The 16,092-nt window shown below is 36.7% G+C and overlaps 1 protein-coding gene across 1 annotated transcript in view; it reads left to right on the forward strand.

Moving 5' to 3' along the window:
* The window catches only part of CDH19 (cadherin 19), a 69,919-nt gene that overhangs the window by 33,346 nt on the left and 20,481 nt on the right, over positions 1 to 16,092 (forward strand). Inside the window, 4 exon segments of the mRNA XM_042463801.1 lie at positions 1 to 71; positions 1,584 to 1,840; positions 4,586 to 4,722; positions 8,213 to 8,334. Coding sequence (XP_042319735.1) covers positions 1 to 71; positions 1,584 to 1,840; positions 4,586 to 4,722; positions 8,213 to 8,334 — 587 coding nt within the window.

Here is a 16,092-nt window from a genome sequence, read left to right on the forward strand (position 1 = left end):
GAGAACGTCCTCACATTGTTTACATCATTACTAACAATAAGACTCAAGAAGGAACTGTCATATTAAACAAGGTGAGATGTCAGGTACTACCTAACAAAGCAGCATCACAGAAATAATTAAAACAGGCAAGACCAAACATGTTTGTGATAGCACTGTTTTTTCTTCTTATCTATATAATGTAAAAGATAGCTTTGAACATTTCATCTACTGGGATTTTATCATACTCTAGTATGACCAAGATTGTGAGAGAAGATTATTCATGGTTTTGGGGATCACTACAGGTAGGAAGTATGCCACTATTCCACCCACAATGTCCCCAAATACAGCCCCTTTCTTCCTTGCATGGAAGTGAACATTTGCAATCTATGTGTATTGTGTACTTCAGAATGGTTCTGTGATAAAACTTGCTCTCCACCCTTAACAAGGCCCTATAGCAAGGTAAAAATGGGGGCGGGGCTTTCACGCTGCAGAACTATAGCACAATGGCTGCATCTGCAGTGTGACAGCACATTAACCGTCATGGCTCAATGCTATGGAATTCTGGGATTTGTAGTTTTGTGAGATATTTAACCTTCCTTGAGAGAGCTCTGGTGTCAAAACAAACTACAGATCCCAGAATTCCATAGCATCTAACCATGGTATTAAAGTGTTGTAAAATTGCATTATTTCTGCAATGCAGACAAAACCTATGATTCCTCTCTAACTGCCACAGCAATGTCCTAGAGAATCCTGGAATTTGTAATTTAAGGATGATATATAGAATGCTTAGCCAAAGTGTTCTAGTGGCTTTCCAGACTCCCATGATTTCACAAGATATTACCATGGCAGTTAAAGCTGAACGATAGTGCTATACTGTGTAGTATGAATGGACCTAAAGACATTCTGTATCAGTTCTCCCCAACAATGATCTTTACAGTATGCAAGCTCCTCCTGCATACCACCACACAGAAGGTTTTACTAGTAATTGCTGCTCTTCTTGTGTCAGCAGCAAGATCCCTGGATATCTTCTTTCATGAGCATTACAGCTGTAATTGCTTGCACAAACCCTGGCCTTGATAAGATCTTGGAACCCAAGATGGCACCAGTGGCTGCTCCACTTGCACCTAGAATCTTGTTTGTCTCCATCTATTTCTGTTTCCAAGGATAGGGACCAACTGGAATGTCACCCATAAGATATTAAAGGCTGCCATCAGGTGGAATATGTGCCCCTTCACTTTCTATATGTGGAATGCAATACACCTGACCTGGAATAAACATTGAATACAATTGTCTGCATAAAGTGATCTTAAAATCAACAGAAATACAATTATGTCCAATGTGTTGCTATTGCATTGTGAAATCAGAAAACCAAATCAGTGAACTTAACAATAAAAGTAAAGTGATATGAGGCAAAGATGAATCATTAATATGTTTTTGTAGAAAGTGGGGGGAGGGAACCTCACTGAAGTTTATTAGTTTCAAAACATTCCCAAAAAAGTGTACCATTCTTTCTTGACTTTAATCTTACACTCATCATTGATCTATTATTAATTTCCTGAATAAAAATATTCCACTTTCTCTTTTTATTTTTATTTTTTGTGCAGACAGTGGATTATGAAAACCAAAGTGTATATGATATTAGAGTGAAAGGTATCAACAGACACATAGATAAACGTTTCCTGACAGGAGAAGCTAGATTTGAAGACACCACTGTTCTTAGGATCAGAGTGCAGGATGTTGATGAACCACCAATTTTCATGTCAAAGGAATTTTTCATGGAGATTTCTGAAGATGAAATGAACAATTCATTTGTGGGAACTGTGAGTGCCAGAGATCCAGATAAAGCCAACAGTCCTATCAGGTATATCTAAAACCTCAGAAGATATGTTTCAAGGTGAAATATATACATAAGTTCTTGTATATTATTGTAGAGTACATTTAAAGTTCAGAATGCTTACATGCACTCTGTTAGATGTACAAAGCTTCCCCATTCATTTCAGTAGAAGCTATTATTTCCATGCTTATTCTAGAGGGTAGGTTTATCAGACTTCAGTATTTATTAAATGTAACAGGAAAACTTGCAAGTGAATTACTCTCAATATCTGAATTCTGTGTGGGCAGGGACATGGAAGAATGAAATATACATGGAAAATTAGGGTGCTGGTGACTTCTTTGATCATCTTAAAGTGAATCAGGTTACTCCAGTCACTTATCTTAGTTGATTTTCCTTACTAAATGGATCTCCTTGTTTCCTTGCAATAAGGATATGCTTCAGACAGAAAAGAAGCAAAGCCACTGAAATGAAGAGTATGCTTAGCTTCAAAGTATGTTTCATCACAAGTCATTAAAGTATGTTGGTGGTCTTTTCTATTGATTTAGCTTTTAGACTATCCCATTCCAAGAATACATGATAGGTTACACACATTTAATTAAAATTAAATCTGGAGATAAAATGTCTTTTAAAACTAAAATTCTTGCTTGGATTATGAAGTTATGCAGGGAAGCTATGAAAACTGTTTCAAGTGGTGCATAATAGAGAAGACACTTATCACTGTTCTGTGAATCTGATTTCTAACAATGGCAGAGAGAGAGAAGTGGGGAGGAAGAAAGAAGAATCAATAGTTAGCCCTATCTACAGTAGACCCATTTAAGGTCCCAGCCAGAAGAACTGCCAAATTCAGGCCCTCTGAGTAAGCTTATGTAAGCTCTTTGCATATTTTTTGTGTAAATGTATGGGAGCAGCTAACTATAAGATTCCTTGATAACTGCTTGGACTTACTGGTATCTCTACATTCCTTAGAGAATTAGGCAGTGGGACATCTCCCTATAATCCTTGCTGGACAATTCTGCATGTTGGAGAACCTCAATTCTCCAACATGCAGAATAGAGTGGCATCACCACTTCCCTCTAAATTGCTTGCTGGAAGAGAGACACCATATATAAGCTTGGAAGAAAGACTCTGATCTTCTCTCATCTTTATCCCAGGGGGAAAATGCAGTGGAAGGATAGCTACTGAGGGCCCAAATTTAAGGCATTTGCCACCCATCTAAGGATTCTGTCCTTTTCTAATGAAATTTTCCCCAAGGCTTCAAATAATTTCTTGAATTTTGAGAGTAAGACATTGATAATCATAAATATCTAGAACTTTTGCATTTTCTATGTTCCCATGCTCTTGGTAACTTTATCATCTCACATCTCATCTACTTTGGATGCCTGAGCTATATTTCTAACTGTTCTACTGAAATTTTATGTTATTGAAATACTATATATTTGGGAAATGAAGGAAATTTCATTGAGGGGAGAAAATTCTTATCTGTCAGAGGAACATACTTCCTTTTCTCTCCCTGTACAATGTTCCTGCCATCCTAAAGAATAAGGGTGACTATTGGGGTAGATTCTCTCTTTAGAATATTTAACAGACACTCATCTGCAAGGAAGAGAGCACTGAGTAAGTGAAGTGACTGTCTATATTCTTTTTTAACTCAGTGGCCTTATCCTCAGCTTCAATGCAGCCCTTATTGGTTGCATACCTTTGGAAGTAGGAAAGCCAGGATGACTCCTCCTTGTAGTCTTTCCATTGCCAAATGAAACCTTTTCTGTTTCAACAGGCTTTGGTAAACTGAACTGCAAGGAATTTTAACAGTATGCTTTTCTATTGATTTTTATGTACTTCCTTTTTAATTGGGTTGTTTTAAAGGTTTTAATTTTATAAACAGTTCCATTATACTTAATAATAACTTTTTATACATGTTTGCATTTTTCTCTTCTGTATTTGTATGGGTTATGTACATTGGATTTTGTTTTTGTAAGCCACTTTGAGCCCCATATTTAGGGAAAATAGGAGGTGTAAATGTATAAATAAGTACAATAACAACATGATCATCTTCAAATCTGTATGGGTGTGACAGTCATGATGCAGGCCCTAATTCACACCACCATTGAATCAATGGATTTTATATCAGTGTTGTTTATAATGTTCTCATTCATTCAGGGGGTCTACTCTTGTAGGAAATAACTTTTGTATTCATGCCTAAGAAGTAAACCTTCCATTGTTATTCTTTTTTCTTCTTTTCTTGTTATGGCACTATGAATTTTCTTCTTTTTCCTTTGTATTTTATGGAACTTGTGGGCATATGATAAAATAGGTACTCTTTTCTCTCTCCCTTCTTGTGTTGTTTCTTTGACATTGTATCAAGCCAGCCATGATGAAATAAATTCACTGTTCCATTCCATCTTAGTTGCCAGTGTAAGTCATTTCACAAGTGGCACTTCGCTATTTCTTTTGAATGAAGTCATTCACCTGCTGTGAGACTGTCTGTGAAAAAGGAATGAATAATGCATTTTAGATTTGGTTCACATTAATATAGGTCTGAGGCATATTTAGTTTCATAAAAAGAAGTGCTTTGATCTTGGCAGCAGTGAATTTTAAATGTTTATCAGTGTACATTTTTCATGATTTCTGAGTTGCTGGAATAGACATCCATATTCATGTCTGCAGAGTTCTCTTTTCATGACTGACTATGGCTTATATGTCCTTGTTTCAGATAGAACGTTTTCATTCAGTCTCTAAGAAAGTCTCAGTTTTTTTCTTCACTTTGGTGTGCAGGTATTCTATTGTCCACAGCAAGTATTTAAAGAGATTGTTCAGCATCGATGCACACAATGGAACAATCAGTATTACTAAACCTCTGGACCGAGAGATAGCAGCTTGGCACAACATAACCGTTACAGCCACAGAATCAAGTGAGTAAGATGTTCAGGAAACCTATGCCTGAGAAACTGCATTTATCAATATCTATTCATTGCAATTATCTCCAGAATATCCCTTCTTTATAAACTGAGAATCTATGCTGCTGTGTTGTTGTTGCTTGATATATTAGATAGCAATATTGACATAAATTTGGTAGAAGCTAATTAATACTTGAACACCTAAGTCTTGTACTCTTTCCCAAAAGGTTACTTATTTTTTAAAAAAGAAGAAGGAGAGGAAAGCAAGATTGTACTATAACAGAAACTATAATGGTTTTAAGCCACACTGAAGCATATAAAATTACTCTCCTGGTACAAGATCGTATGTTGAATTAGACACTGGTTAATTTTACAGCAGATTTCTTGACTGGTACAAAATTAGCTAGGATTTAATTTAACACCAGTCAGAAACTTGTGTCTCAAATTAATTGTGAAAGCAAGGCCTAAATCGGGTACCTTTCCATACAGTAGTAATTAAACTCCCATATATAGATTTCACCTGTCAGTTTGTCTCAAAACCAAATGTAAATTGCCTCATTTGTGCTCTCACCTTGCCTTAGGATGTGATTCCTAAAAGGGATGGGGGTCAGATGTGAATCTGGAACAGTGTACACCAAAATCTTGATTCCTCACAATAACCAGAGTAAATGAAAATAAAAAGATAACTTGGGGTAGTCTGTTCAAAACACTGCTCTGTGGCCTTCTTTTTGTGATAATGTGTTCTGGATAATGAACACAAAAATTAAATTATATCAGGAGAAAAATATAGCATTATTTGTAAGGAAACCCAATGGATTGTGAACAGTAAAACTGTTTTAGAGTATTATTTTATTCTCCTACGTCTTGAAAAAAGAGTAAGCCACCACCAAATGTTTTAGATAATTCTGTGATAGCCAGCCTGGCAAATGATTAGAAATTATGAGGTTGTTCTTAAATATCTGGAGAGCATCAAGATGTATATGTCTGTCTTAAGCTGTTCCCAAGTAGAAGCAAGAAATACTTGATTCTATTTTTTGTTAGTCGGAACGTATTATATGCATGTTGTGTAAACAAGAAATCAAATATCAAGAGATTAATCCTTATTTTGTTTCTGGGGAAAAAACCCAAACAATATTTTAAAATTTATTTGAAGGATTTATACCCTGCCTTTCTCCCACAATGGGATTCAAGTTGGGTTTTACAAAACGGTAATTTTTTCCATCTTTTTTTTTCCTTCAGAGCTCCCCTCACCCCAAAGTAATCAATTCATTTCTGCAATTATATGCCTCTTTTCTCAAAGAAGGCCATTTTAGTAATATATTTACCTTATCAGCAAGTAAAATGTAATGGATCAAAAAAGAGTATAACAAAAGAGCTGAAAATATTTTTGTCAAAAAGAACAAACCTGAAAGAGTGGGTGTGCATTCTTTGTTGAAAGAGGAAAGGATATTAGGGCATTGCACTATAAAATGTTAGAGTTTCAATATCACACTCACATTCATATCATATGGACATGGAAAATTTATGTTTATCCAAAAGTTAAAGGCAAATTTCTGGCATTACTTCTATAACTGTTTCTTACAACCAGTTTTCATTTGCACAGTGGGCCATATTGATACATTGTCTTCATGGCCAGTGTGCCAGTTAGTTCCTTCTTTCTGTGCCTCTTTTTCTCTCACTTTCTTTTCCTATCATCATTATTGTCATCATCATAATCACTAGGCCTGTTTAGGCTTTCACAACTGAGGTTAGAATTACCAGATAATAAGGGCAAATACACTACTCTGTCCCTACCAAATCATCACCACATGAAATCTCACATGAAAGCTCAGGTCATATGGAAAGCCTCCATAAATGTTGTTTAGTTCCATTGCTTTTTACATAAGGAGACCGATGTCAAAAAGGATAGGGCTACCGCATGACTCTTCTTCTATGCTTGTTTAACCCTTATGGTGAATGCCTCTATAGTGTATGCTTTCTTCTTTTCCACCCTATGCTTCCCTCAGCACCAACAGCGTAAGTCAACACAGCATGTGATAAAGAGCAAACAAAACACCATGGTGTACCTATCAGCAATTAATGAGCCAGAACGCTCTTCTTTTGAGATAAAAAAAATAGTGTTTGCATTAGAAGCATAAAGAAAATTCGTTTTAGGAGTAGCTAACACATTAGCATAGATTTGTTACTTCCAGATTCCAGAAAATCTCATGAATATAAAAACAGTGGTGGAAAAAAAATTAAGAATATAATAGGAGACCATTCCATAATCCTATCAGTATTTTCTAAGCAATAAGCCTTAAATCTACTCAAGGCTTACTTCTGTGTAGTCATGCATAATGGCTAAAAGTAGGAACAAGACATGGCTTGATATTGCAGTGAGCTGAAAGGTAAGATGTATCTTGATGATTAAGATAATTTAAATATACAATTAATTTATTGCCACTTGTTGCAGCTGATGACTTCCATGTGAGTGAGGCAGTGAATCTATGTAGCTGTTAGTCAAAACTTTCAGCAGCTATCTAAAATCCTGAACCTATTTTAAGGACAGGATTCAGGAGTTTGAATAGTTCTGTCGAAGTTCAGAGGAAAACCCAGAGCTGGTTCAATGCCCTGTTGACATGGAGCCCACTAGCCACTATTGACAGCAATATCCTGGTTTGTCTGTTTTTATTATTTGTTCAAATGGAATGACTTTAATATAGTTTTTAGGAATGATTTCCAGGAAATTTAACTATTTGTCTTCTTTTTCTTCCCTTCTTTTCTTCTAATAATTCTTTTTCAGGTTATTTCATAGATCAGCTTTTGAGTACTCCATGTTTAATAGCGTAAAATTAAATATTGTTTCACTTAAAACATTTTGTATCAGATCATATATAAGCATGAGGGATACCCATATATAAGGGTATGTGAACATTTAATTTACAGTTTTTAGTCAACGATAGTAATCATAAAAGGGCAAAAGTGCATAAGTGAGGTACTTTTAGAAACAAAGCTGTTCTTAACCGCAGATCCCTAGATGTTGTTAGGCCAGAGCGCAAAGAATCCATGCTCAATGGCCCTGGTGACAGGGCCTTTGGGAAAGGAAGGTCTGATGACATTTGGAGACTCAAGGGTGAGAACCAATTTTTTTTTTTAAAGAATACTATAGTGGGCGAGTTACAAGAAGTCCTGAAATATTCTGAAATTACTGGAATTGAATACTTTCTAAGAGCGCATATGGTAATTTCCAATAATTTATAGAGAATATGCTGTGATGTTTTATTATTATTGCTATTATTATTATTATTATTATTATTATTATTATTATTATCCAATCCAGTCATATGTATGGTACTTAATACTGAAGTCAAAGGCACACCATGCCTCTCAGAAGATGTTGTTACAATAAGAAACTTCTGTAGCTAAGAAAATAATTTTAATGCCAGAGTTTATGTACAAAAGTACAATGCTGGAATGTATGAGTTGTTGATTTGCCCTTTATATATTTTTATTTCCTTTGCTTCAGTAAACCCAGAACAAATAGCAGAGGTGAATGTTTATATCCAAGTTCTTGATATCAATGAATATGCACCAGAAATTTCAGAATATTATGAGATGTATGTCTGTGAAAATGCAAGATCTGGACAGGTAAGCCTATACATATACAGTAGTCCTATTCCACTTCCTGTTTGTCCAGTAAGATTTGTCAAGTGTTGATTTTTTCTTGACTTTAAGAAATCTTGCAAGAATATCTTGGATGGCTTGATGATAGAAAGGATTGTAACTAGCCATTTGATCCTCGTTAGCAGTCCTATTTAAGAGAAGCTGGTATTTTATTCCTGGAATTGGAAAGGGAACTTTTATATCAAGCTATCATGCAAGATCTGGGAGGTGGGGGGGGGGGGAGCTTAAAAAACAAACAAATAGCAGTTGATCTGTGTTGTCCTCCTACTTCTGCAGTGTTATCAGCCTCATTCTCTGCCCTTGTTTGTGGTGTGAATAAACGTTGTAGTCACTTTGTCACTCCATCTTTGGGTCTATCTCCTCTTTCATAGTTCTCTCTAGTTCAGGCACAATAATAACATCAATTATTGTTAGATCTGCAGGATTCAAAGATATAGTTGACATTCACCAACTGTGAAGCTGAAATAAAATGTCATCTTTTTTCATTGGATACAGTTGACAAGAAGTTTTTACATTCACTATCATGTCCAACCACTATATATACACTTTAGCTACTCACATGATAGAAAAGGGAAGCTGAATGTAATCAAAAGTGTGATTTTATGTGTAATAAGATTAATAACATTCATTAAAAAAACATCATGGAGAAGACTTAACTCAGGAAAAAAAAGTGTTCTTCTATCCACAGGTTGCCCCCTACTTATTATTCACTCACACCAACCTACATCCAGCATCCTTTGGCTCTCCACCTACATACAGATGTAGATATTGTACAACTGGGTTGCATAAAAAAGCAGAGACATTGCGATTAAATACTGCATTCCTGTACATTTGGTGCATTTCAGGCCAATATTTACAAATAACTAACTACTTGTGTTTAATTCCTTCTCTCACCTGTAACTGAGGCCCGGTACAGAATGGTGTTTTGTACTAGCCTGGGGCCAATTTTAGGGCTCCCTAGGGCTGAGCATTCATACATGCCCAGCCCTACTTTTGGTGCCTGTGCACCATCTTGCCACATCCCAATCCACATGGGGTGTGCAACGATGACTCATGGGCATCCGAGTGGCCAAAAGGCTCTTGCCGGAAGCGTCATCATCATGGTGCATGAGGACCATTATGACGCCCTTAAAAAGAAGCTGCCTAGAGCGGTTCCTTTTTAGGGAGCACATTGGTGCCACACCGTGCGGCTGGTGCAGCACCGACGAGGGGCAAAAATGGGCAGTATGGAGCCACCCGTCTGTATCCCTCCTGAGCTACATTATGTCTGTAATTTAATAAGAGATAGTTTCATGCCCTCTTGAGATGCTATTATAGTTATAATGACATAATCTCATTAAATGGTGAAGGAGGGATATTGGATATTCAAATGGTGGCTTGCATTGTTCACTTATGCTTTTTTCTGTTCACTGAAGCAATTCAGAAGGGTATGTTTTGCAATTTAGACTAGAGGTTGGTAGTATTTAGCTACTTTTGAGAAACTGAAGAGGAATATTCACACACACACACACACAACTATAATCACCTTTAGATTTGGAACTGAAACTGTAACTAATTATTTTAAATTAACTTTTCAAGATCTACTTATAACCAGTGGTTGAAGGCTAATATGCAATGAGCAAAGAAAATACTGAGATCCAAGTCCACAATTAGTACTGAAAAAATATTTATATTTGTCCAGAAAATCCAAAATAATGCTACAGTCTGCCCTTGCTTTACGCATTCCGGAGTCCCCCATGTAAAGCAAATACTGTGCATGCTCAAGCCCCATTTAATTGAATGGGGCTCATGCATACGGTGGCAAAGCGGTGTGGTGGCGTGCGCGCACCATGGGCATGTGCCCCATTAGTCACAATGGGCCGCATCACCCCTTGTGCCCAGTGTGCTCCCACATGACTTTCAGCATATGCTTAAAAACACGTACAGTGCACCCGTGAATGACATGGACGCACTGTATTCATATATCTCAGTCACCACACAAGACAAGCAGTAGCTGGGGCATAAAATTAAGTTTAAGGCTGTCCATGGGTCCCCCCCCCCTTTTTTTTTTGGTAGGTGGAAATTGTGGGTGTTCTGTTTCTCACTCACTGGACCTGGTGTCTTGATTTTTCCACTTGCAGCTGATAACATAAATTCTTACTTGGGTCCTTTCATTCCATGCCTCAGTAAATCACATGGCTGATATGATCAGCTTCAGAGCTCAAATGGTAACAGCATATCAAGAGAACTGAATAAGAAAGATGGGTTAAACTCTAGTACATATTTGTCAGAGAGCAGGTCTGCACATCTGCCCAAGCTGCTAGCTTCTACCAGAAATAGCTGAAACAAGTATGGTTTTCCACATCATCTCTTTATCTGAGGGATTTAGGATTCTTTGTTATTTTGAAAGTTACCATGTATCTGTATAATCCATCTTCTGGTCATCTGAGTTGACAACACATGTACAACAGTATGGTCCCAATAGGCAAGCTAACATTAATATTGCCCGTAATGATACTCAAGCCATTGAAATCAAGGTTATTTAAGATGACAGACACTCATGCAGCAGCTCTGTAATTGTCTATGCCTTTTAAAAAAGGATAATAAATATATTCAGTTATCTTCTTCTCTTCGAGTGGCTCATTATATAACATGAACATCTCAGTCACTCTAGACAGTTCTTGTAGATATGTATTTACAGAAGCATATTCTTATGTTGACTTGATTTGTAAGGGAGCCAACATCTTACACAATACAGTTTACAAACTTTTTAAACTTAAAACAGTATCAGTATCACAATACTCTCACTTTTATTGCATTGCAGTGAACAGTAATACTGTAGATTAAACAGAAACTCCATCTTATATAAATTAAAGTTTCTATATAGAGAGGGTGCTCTCTGTCTGTTACCAACATTATCAGGTACAGTTTTCCAGCTAAAAGACAACCATAAGAAGCAGTGAAGTCATTGAAAGCAATCATGAAATTGCTTGATTCTAGCTGGTCTGAGGTCAGCCTTTATACAGTTTTAGGCGCCTCTTTATCTGATCATCAACCTATCCACTTCCTTTTATCTGACTTTCTGCCAGTTTATCTTGTGATTTCATGTCTCCACCAATGAGATATGGATTTTACTGGTCTCTCCTATTCTGGCCATTAAATCCCATCTGCCATCACTCATGACACTGCATGACTCAGGTAATCACAAAGCTAAATTGCTACTGGCAAACTGTCATTACCCTCCTCCTATAGGTTACAGGGTTTTCTTATTGTTGATATGTATAATTAGGTCAGGCACCATGCCCAGACAGAAATGTTGCCTATTTTCTAAAAGGCATAATCTTTTTAAACCCTATAACTGTGCTATTCATCACTTAGTGTATAATTACTTTCACTTCCATGCTTTCTATTAGCGCACTTCAGGGCCTGGATTTAGCAAAACACACATGAAAATTAGCATCTAACTTAGAACTACTCTCTGAAACCATACAAAATGTGTATACACATTTCATATATGAAACATATTTTTTCCAAAAGAACATTTATCCAATTGAACGTCAGGTCATGCAAACATTCTTTTACAAGAGCTGATGTACAAAGAGGCTGCCAGCAATGTGAAAGTTAAAAAAGAGAATGATCCAGGCTCTTCTTAGAACTTTATATCAAGATCAAGCATAGCCATTTTTCCTGCTCCTGTAAAGATACATCCTGGTGGCCCTGTGCTATTCTCTACAGACTATTCACCAGTATTTCCAAGATGAAGTAAATCATTCTGGAATATGGGGCACTTCTCATGAGAAATCTTGTGATGTTTTCACTGTTACCTTAAGGTGTTGATAACAGAAAATATGCAAAATACAACAAAATACAAAATCTACAAAACACTGCTATCTTTACTGGGCTAACTAAAAAGCATAAAATGCATAATTCAAGCTTTCAAAACTTCATTGTCTTTTTCATCAGACAAAAATGTTAAAAATTAGACAGGAGCAGAAAAATTACAATGTTAGTCATAGGCCTACATTTTGTCTCCAGTGTTACATCTGTTGTCAGTTAAGATGGTCTAGAGAGATACCAATGCAGGGAGAAACTACTCCCCTTCTTCACCATGGAGAAGTAACTTGAAAGTTACTTTGCTGATGCTAAACAGTTTTGAATTTTTTTTTTTTTACTGTGTTTTACTGCCCTTTAACCCTGATACACACGTGAATTTTGTTCTAATTTGCTGCATGCCCATCATGGCTACCCCTGAAATAGGAAAGGCATTCTTAAGTACTATATTTGTTCTTAAGGAAATGCTCTTTCTTCTTTTTAAGTGTTTAAACTTTCAGTAGAATGCATGATGTATCTTGCATTCTAGATTAGTGGTGTCAAATTCCACTTCATTGTTATTGGCCATCAAGTCACCTTTGACATATGTCAGCCATATGAATGACAGGCCTCCAAGACCCCTGAACTTCAACAGGCCTACTGGAGTCCTGGAAATTCAAAGCCATGGCTTCCTTGCTAGAATGAGTCGGTTACAACATATTACCACTTTTCCTACTATCTTCTACTTTGCAAGCATTATAATCTTTCATAGTGAATAAAATCATTTCATGGTATGTTCAATGTATAACAACCTCAGTTCATTCACCTTTGCTTCTAATGAGTGTTTTGGCTTGATTTGCTCTCCAACCTATTCATTTGTCTTTTTGATAGTCCTTGAGATCTGCAGAATGCTTCTCCAGCAGCACCTTTCTAAAGAGTTGATTTTGTAAGCCACCCTTTGTAGGGGGTCTAAATTTCACTGACTGTGAGAATAAGAACCAAGTCATGGGTGTACACACAGAAGGAAAAATTGAGAAAGTGTGTGATGGTTGTGACATGTATGAACACAAAATTTGTTCACGACCCACAGTGGAATTTATACAATTCCTTCAAAAATTCCTGCAGATTCCCTTTCAGATGCCTTTTGCAAAAAAAGAAAAATATTTTACCACCCATTTACTGTTTCAGTTTCTTTCTTTCTTTCTTTCTTTCTTTCTTTCTTTCTTTCTTTTGCTCTTGCCTTTATCAGTTGCTTCACAAACCACCAGGGCCCCTAGGTTAATGTAAAATGAACAAAAATATTTAAATCAATAAACACAGAGACTAAAACAACTCCTTAAGAGTTTAAAAATTACAGACAGTTAAACCAGTGAAAGTAGCGATCCAGATTTTAAAGTCATTATGAAGCAATAGTCGGCTGTTTGCTATAAATGTTAAAGGGATGGAGTCAACCTGACTTTCCTTTAGCGATTGATTGTGTGTGTGCATGTCTTCTAGTTTCTGGCCCAAAGCAGATGGTCTGAAAAGGACGAATTGGGGCTGCCCCAGAGCTGGTCATCCCGGGACCACAGAAACCACATGCTGTGGCCCCAAATCCGCCCTGATGCTGGCCCAAATAGGAGCAGAATAGATCCGCCCCAGCCCCAGTGATGTGTGTTGTGAAAACACCATGCCCACAGAGCATCTTGAACATGCCCCTGTGTAATCGCCCAGGGCCTTTGCACGTCTTGGGGGCATGTGGTGTGTGAACACCATTCTCCCAAGCCACCTGGAAGGCAACTTTATTGGGCTGTCTATTTCAGCCCTCTGTCAGCTTATGGAAGAATACTCAGAGATAGTTTTGTCAGTTTCTAAATCTGAAATATAGCCTATAGCATCTAATGTGTGTTGGTGGTCTCCCATCTAAGTATTAAGTAGGGCTGACCCTGATTACCTTCCAAGATTAGATGGGGGTCTAATGCCTTTATGGTAATTAGCCTCTCCTTTATTTATTACTGACTAAAAAAATATGGTAATGGCTCTTGTTAACAACTAAGATCCATTGCATATGTCCTCCTCCTGCTTAATTTATGAAGGCAAGAAATGATATGGAAATTTTTTTATATTGTTGTGTACTTACACATAGGGCTTGGCTAACAATGCATATTCATTCCATTGTATAAATTCATTGGAAAATTTTAAACCAGGGCTGAGATTCCATATACCTCTCTGTGTAGTTACATTAATGGTAAAAATAAACAGATATATTTAGAGCTTTGCAGAAAAAAACAAAACGGAAGACATATAATTGGTAGGAAAACTGTTTTCATCATCATTGTTTTATCAGACGAACATGTGAAATATGCCATAGCTACATCTGCCAAAAATATCCCCCTCCCCCTCCTTTGGAAATATATTTTTCTGTTATATAGAGAGATTTGGGACTACAATGCAAGGATTATCATATAGGCTGGTCATGAAAACTAAATGCAAAAGGAAATTGATTTTTCCCTCTAAATCCATCCATCGTGTTTACTGGACACTAATAGATTTTCAAATATCATTCTTAAGATATCACACTCCAAATTTTACCAACCCGTACAACAGCAACAAAGTAACTTCCTCTTACATAAACCAAGTTCAGTGTACTAATAGTGTTTAGATGAGTGTGGGGATAACCAATGTTGGACCAGTTTGGAACTGTGAGAAGATATCATAAGCATAATCACAAAATGGCTGCCATAGGGATGGTTGTCTGTTCACAACATAACTGCCCAGGATAAGCAATAAGTCAGAAAACAAACTAGAAAATGTTAATGCAAAATAAAAATTACCCAAGGAATTTGAATATGGGTTAGCAGATGGGACCCCAGACCAGAGCCCATCACCTACATACATTAACCTTCTTCACACTCTTGGGATCTACAAGGCTCCTAGACACATTTTGAGGAAACAGGATGAAGTCGACATTTGTTTCCAAACAGAAAAGCAGCTGCATCAACTTTTTAAAAATATAGAAATCAGGAGAGGCAGTTGACTTGGCTGCATCAATAAAATGCCACATTTTCATGAATTCACATCTTTTGTCTTCCACTCCCATAATTAGGTGGATGATATGTCAAAGAAATGGAGAGTAAAGTCCATTTTTAAGTAAAAATGTGCTGAAATTGAAAAATTCATTATTTTTGCAATCTAATTTATTTAAGGATCGCTGCGGTATAGGATAATTCATTTTGTCCTTTTTTTGCGAGGAGGCTCAGGCACTTGAGAAGAAAATAAATACAGTGTCAGTGCTCCCTTCATATTTGCAGGGTATCCATACTGGACCCCCCCCCCTCACGTAATGTAAAAACATGGGACCTCAAGTCCCGTTGTTTTCTATGGTGGTTTGCTCCTATGCATTGTGCTGCATGCATGCCGCAGGTGTATGCATCATTAAAGTGCCAGGGCTTGCCATCTGTGTGACCTTGAGTTCACATATGGTTAGCCTGCATATAGTGTGGGCGCACTGGATCTGATTTGTTTAAAAACTGTATGGTTGATTTTGCATGAAAAAAATTCTTTCTTTTCACTTTCACATAATGATGAAAAATATCATGATAATTTACTGTTATATTTTATGAAAGGTTTTTAAAGGATGAGAAAAATCATCAATAATCTTGAAAGACATAGAATAGGCTCAGATTTTTAGATATGAATTGCTGCTTTTACAAGCCTGGACTAAGGTTTTATCATCGTCATCATCGTCATCATCATCATCATCTTATAAGTAGTAGTAGTAGTAGTAGTAATAGTATCATACCACCTTTCTCCCAAAATTGGCCTCAAGGCAGCTTAAAATCTAAAAAAAAAGTTAAGAAGATTAAAAAAGTGAACAGTTAAATGGAATAAAATTATTAATAATATTAAAGTAATTGAAAACTACACTTAAAATAACATTAAAAGATAAAAATA

This window comes from Sceloporus undulatus, chromosome 4, assembly GCF_019175285.1.
Source record: "Sceloporus undulatus isolate JIND9_A2432 ecotype Alabama chromosome 4, SceUnd_v1.1, whole genome shotgun sequence".
Classification (NCBI taxonomy): Eukaryota; Metazoa; Chordata; class Lepidosauria; order Squamata; family Phrynosomatidae; genus Sceloporus; species Sceloporus undulatus.